This window comes from Quercus suber, unplaced genomic scaffold (genome assembly GCF_002906115.3).
Source record: "Quercus suber isolate HL8 unplaced genomic scaffold, Cork oak 2.0 scaffold_696, whole genome shotgun sequence".
In the NCBI taxonomy this organism is placed as follows: Eukaryota; Viridiplantae; Streptophyta; class Magnoliopsida; order Fagales; family Fagaceae; genus Quercus; species Quercus suber.
The window spans coordinates 306,890-311,480 of record NW_027070137.1 but is presented as its reverse complement, the minus strand read 5'-3'; the positions used below and the strand labels follow the sequence as shown (position 1 = coordinate 311,480).

Genomic DNA, 4,591 nt, shown 5'->3' with positions numbered 1-4,591 from the left:
TTTCTTTATCTTGTCTATTGTTCCCAATTGCTTTAAATCCCTATGTTGTTTTAAATATCTCTCTTTATCTCCACGTCCATATTATTATTTGCTTGTTTGTGATATTGTGTTGTTTCCCTAGATGGGTATTGGACCATCACTTAGGATTTGTACAAGAAGTATCCTTAGGTTGTGTTTGGTTGGGAGGAAAATAGGGAGGATGAAAAATAAAGGGAGGAAAATAAGGTGGAAAATGCTGTTTTCCACTGTTTGGGAAGGGGAGGAAAATAGAGGGATGGAAAATGGGAAGGATAGAAAACCCGAATGGCAATTTTCTCTTCCAGGTCCAAAATTTTGATCCTCCCAAATCGGGAGGAAAAGTAAGAGGGAAAGGTGCTGTCACAGCACTTTTACAAAAATACCCTTTCCCTGATGGCACTTTTACAGAAAACCCAAATGGCAGTTTTTCATTTTTTTTTTTTTCAACATGACTTGATTCTCTTCTCTCATCTTACCTTCTCACTTTTGCCCACAAATTTTTTTTTTTCAACGTGACCTGATTTTTTTTCAACGTGACCTCATTCTCTTCTCTCATCTTACCTTCTCACTTTGGCCCACAATTTTTTTTTTTTTTCAACGTGACCTGATTTTTTTTCAACGTGACCTCATTCTCTTCTCTCATTTTTAAATTTTAATTAAAATTAATCACAACTTACCATTTATAAGGGTCCATTTATTACTATGATTTAAACAGTTTAAACAATATTATATGTATTTTTACACATTTTTTTACTTACACATTTTTTCAAAAAATATTATACAAATTTTTACACCATTTTTTATCTACATATCTTTTCAAAAAATATAAACAACATTATTAAAAATCCCTTTCCCACCACCTGTTGGGAAATTATTTTAAAAAGCATAGCTAAGTCGCAATGTGAAGATATACACTATAAAGTACTTCTTTTTTTTTTTGGTAATCTGGAAAATTCATTAAAAGAAGCTAAAGGCTACCCGCAACAGTAGGGACAGCCCTGTTACAAAAAACACCCTCCTTATCTGCACTAATTAAGTCTAGCAGGTCCACATGAGGCTCCTAATACACACATGGGCAACAATCATGAAGTGCCCCTTTCCTAGCTAAGAAATCAACACAAAAATTAGCCTCAAGATAGCAATGCCCAATCCGGACTTGACCAAATTGGGAAATCAGCTGTTTACAATCATCAATAATAGGCATAACAATCCGGTTAGAATAAGAAGGATCTCCCATAATTTCAACAATGGCTTTAGGATCTATTTGAATATCAATAGCTTGAAGATGCATGTTATGACAGAGGTTGAGACCATCTCGGAGAGCCCAAAGTTCAGTTATAAAACTTGTGGTGACTCCAATGCATCTAGAGAAACCACCAAGCCACCCCCCACGATCATTCCGAATGATGCCACCGCAACCAGCACTACCTAGATTCCCTAAGGCTGATCCGTCAATATTTAAACGAACCCAACTAGGTGAAGGCTTCTCCCATCTGATCCGAATCATCCTTCTGCTACCTGCAATTTTAGGATTCAAAACACAATGCAAAAACTCAAGCGCCTGGAACACAGCCACACTGTGAACACTAGGCCGAAAGTTTTGGCCTCTAAACACAACATTATTCCTTTCTTTTCACAACGTCCAAATGACAAAAGGAAAAAGAATTCTCCAAGGGGGCTGATTGGGCACTCTACACTTATTAACTTTGCAATTCTTCTTAAACCAAATGTGGAGGTTATCTTCAAAAAACCTGCTGTTTGGCTGAACCCCCAGGCTGGTCCAAATTGTTTTAGCCATCTCACAGTCCCTAAGCCTATGAATAATGGTCTCAACTTCCCTTAGACAAATAGGGCACCCATCCACCTCACTAAGGTGCCTTTTAACAGGGCAATCTCCCACACGAATGCTATTATGCAAACATTGCCACATGAAAGATTTAATACGCGGTAAAGTATCCACCTTCCAAACCCAAGACCCCATGAACTCCTCTTCCTCCTCACTACATCTAGTGGCTAAAGAATAGGCTGATTTAAGCTCAAAATCCCCGTGCTTATCACCACTCCAAATCAACCTATCTTTCTCAAAAGAAGCCCCCAAAGAGTAAGGCATGGCATTAATTTCCATAATAATAGCATTTGGAACTTGGACAGAAATTTTTGACCAATCCCATCCATTAGGACCAAAAACCTCTTTCACTTGGAGCCTCTCTTCTTCTTCAAGGAGAGGACCTTGGATTAAAGCTCTTAACGGGGCTTTTACAAACCATCTGTCATGCCAAATGCTCAAGCTACTATCTTGCCCTAGAATCCACCGAATGCCTTTATGGAAAACCTCACTACCCTTTTGAATTGATTTCCAAACTCTAGAGCAAGGAAGCTTGTCCTTGGCTCTAGCATGCAACCAACGGTTATTGCAATACTTGCTTCTCAAAACCTTTGCCCACAAAACATCCTTCTCCGTCCGGAATCTCCAATTAAGCTTGGCAAGAAGAGCTTGATTCCTTCCCCTAGCCGATTGAATACCAAGACCCCCTTGATCTTTAGCTTTGGTCACTTTGTGCCAACCCACCCAATGCGTTCTTTTCGAAGAGTCCGAAGATCCCCAAAGGAAATTACGGTTAACTCTATCAATATCATCTAACAACTTCTTGGGTAATGCCGTGCATTGCATGACATAGGCAGGAATAGTAGATGTAGAGGCTTGAATGAGAACCATTCTACCTGCAAGGGACAATAAATTAGCTTTCCACCCCGCCAACTTCTGCTTGACCTTATCCAAAATGAAATTTAGATCTTGATTGCTCCCTCCCCGATGCTTCAAAGGAAAACCAAGATACTTTCCAAGATTTGGAGTAGACTTAAAACCCAAAATATCACACAAGGATTCTCTTGTATCCACATCCACATTTGGAGAAAAATAAACTCTAGACTTACTCTCACTAATGGATTGCCCTGACCTAGTACAGAAGTCATCAAGCACATCCCTTATTGTGGAGCAATTCACATGATCCGCCTTCGCAAAGAGGACCAAATCATCCGCAAAAAACAAGTGAGAAAAAGCCATCCCACTCTGAGAGCTCTTAACAGGAACCCAACTCTTCTCACTACACTTATCTTCAATGAGATTCCTAAGAACTTCCATACAAAGAATGAAGAGGTAAGGTGATAAAGGATCACCTTGCCTGATTCCACGCGAGGGGAAAACAGGCTCAACATTACCACCATTAAAAAGAATAGAAGTGGAAACAGAAGACACACAACTCACGATGAGGATAACCAAATTATGGGGTAAATCATTAATCAACACTTCTCGAATGAAACTCCATTCAATTTTGTCATAAGCCTTTTCAAGATCCACTTTAATCGCCATGTAGCCACCCCACCCCTTCTTGTTACTAATAGTATGAATCAATTCTTGCACCACAATAGCATTGTCTACACTTCTCCTCCCCGGCACAAAAGCTGATTGGAGAGGGCAAACTAGCTTATCAAGAAGAGGTCTAAGCCTTGCAACAATGATCTTAGTGACAATCTTGTACACCGTATTGCAAAGACTAATAAAGCGATAATTTCCCAAACTTTCCGGGCCCGCTATTTTAGGGATTAGAACAATATTGGTTCGATTGAGGTAAACTGGGATTCTACTATCTTCAAAAGTTTTTTTAACTTCATTCCAAACAGATTCCTTCACAGTGAGCCAAAACCTTTGAAAAAACCCCGCATGGAGTCCATCCGGACCAGGGGCTTTGTAAGGTTTGAGAGCCCACAAACCATCTCTAATTTCAACATCAGACACCGGCAAATTAAGATTGCTCTTATCCTCTTCCAACAAAACCGCTTGCCACTTGGAGGGTTAGGGAGTATTTAAAGAAGAGTAATCAAGGGTATTCGAAAACAACTTGCTAAACCCTTCTCTAATGAAAGACATAGCCCCACCCTCACTAGTAATCCATTCCCCAATGTCATTCTTAATACACGAAATACGGTTACATCTTCTCCTAACAATAGTAGACATATGGTGAAACGCAATGTTTCTATCACCCTCAATCAACCGATTAATGCGAGACTTCTGCACCCACAACTCCTCTTCTTGACAAAGAATATCATTTAACTCATTGTGCAAAGATTTCTCCATTTCAACCAAAGAATAAGAAGGATTTTCTGCCAAAGCTTTTTGGATACCATTCAGCTGGGCCAACACTCTCTTCTTCCTCCCAAAAATGTTTCCAAAATGGTGCTTATTCCAATCCGAAGCCTTCCTGGAAAAGCAGTCAATAGCCGCTTGGAGAGGACAAGAACCCCAAGCTTCCGAAACAATCCTAGGAAAAGATAAGGCTGACAACCAAAAGCTTTGAAATCTAAAAGGCCTGGGAAGGGGAATTCCATTACTTGGGTTAGGTTCGAGAAGCACCGGGCAATGATCAGAAACACATCTTGTAAGATGAGTCACCCTCGCATCAGGGTGGACAGCACACCAGCTCGGGTTGGCAAAGAAACGATCAATTCTTTCTTGAACTAGAGCATTAAAATTACGTTTGTTCGTCCAAGTGAACCGAGGCCCAGTGAACCCCAT

The 4,591-nt window shown here is 40.1% G+C and overlaps 1 protein-coding gene across 1 annotated transcript; it reads right to left on the bottom strand.

The window, feature by feature from the left end:
- Nucleotides 1–1,078: 1,078 nt before the first annotated feature.
- Nucleotides 1,079–4,591, bottom strand: LOC136064482 (uncharacterized). Its single transcript, XM_065766260.1, has 3 exons — nt 4,022–4,591; nt 1,822–3,862; nt 1,079–1,536 (listed from the first exon to the last, which is right to left on the bottom strand). The coding sequence occupies exons 1-3, from the start codon at nt 4,589–4,591 to the stop codon at nt 1,079–1,081; spliced, it is 3,069 nt and encodes a 1,022-aa protein (XP_065622332.1).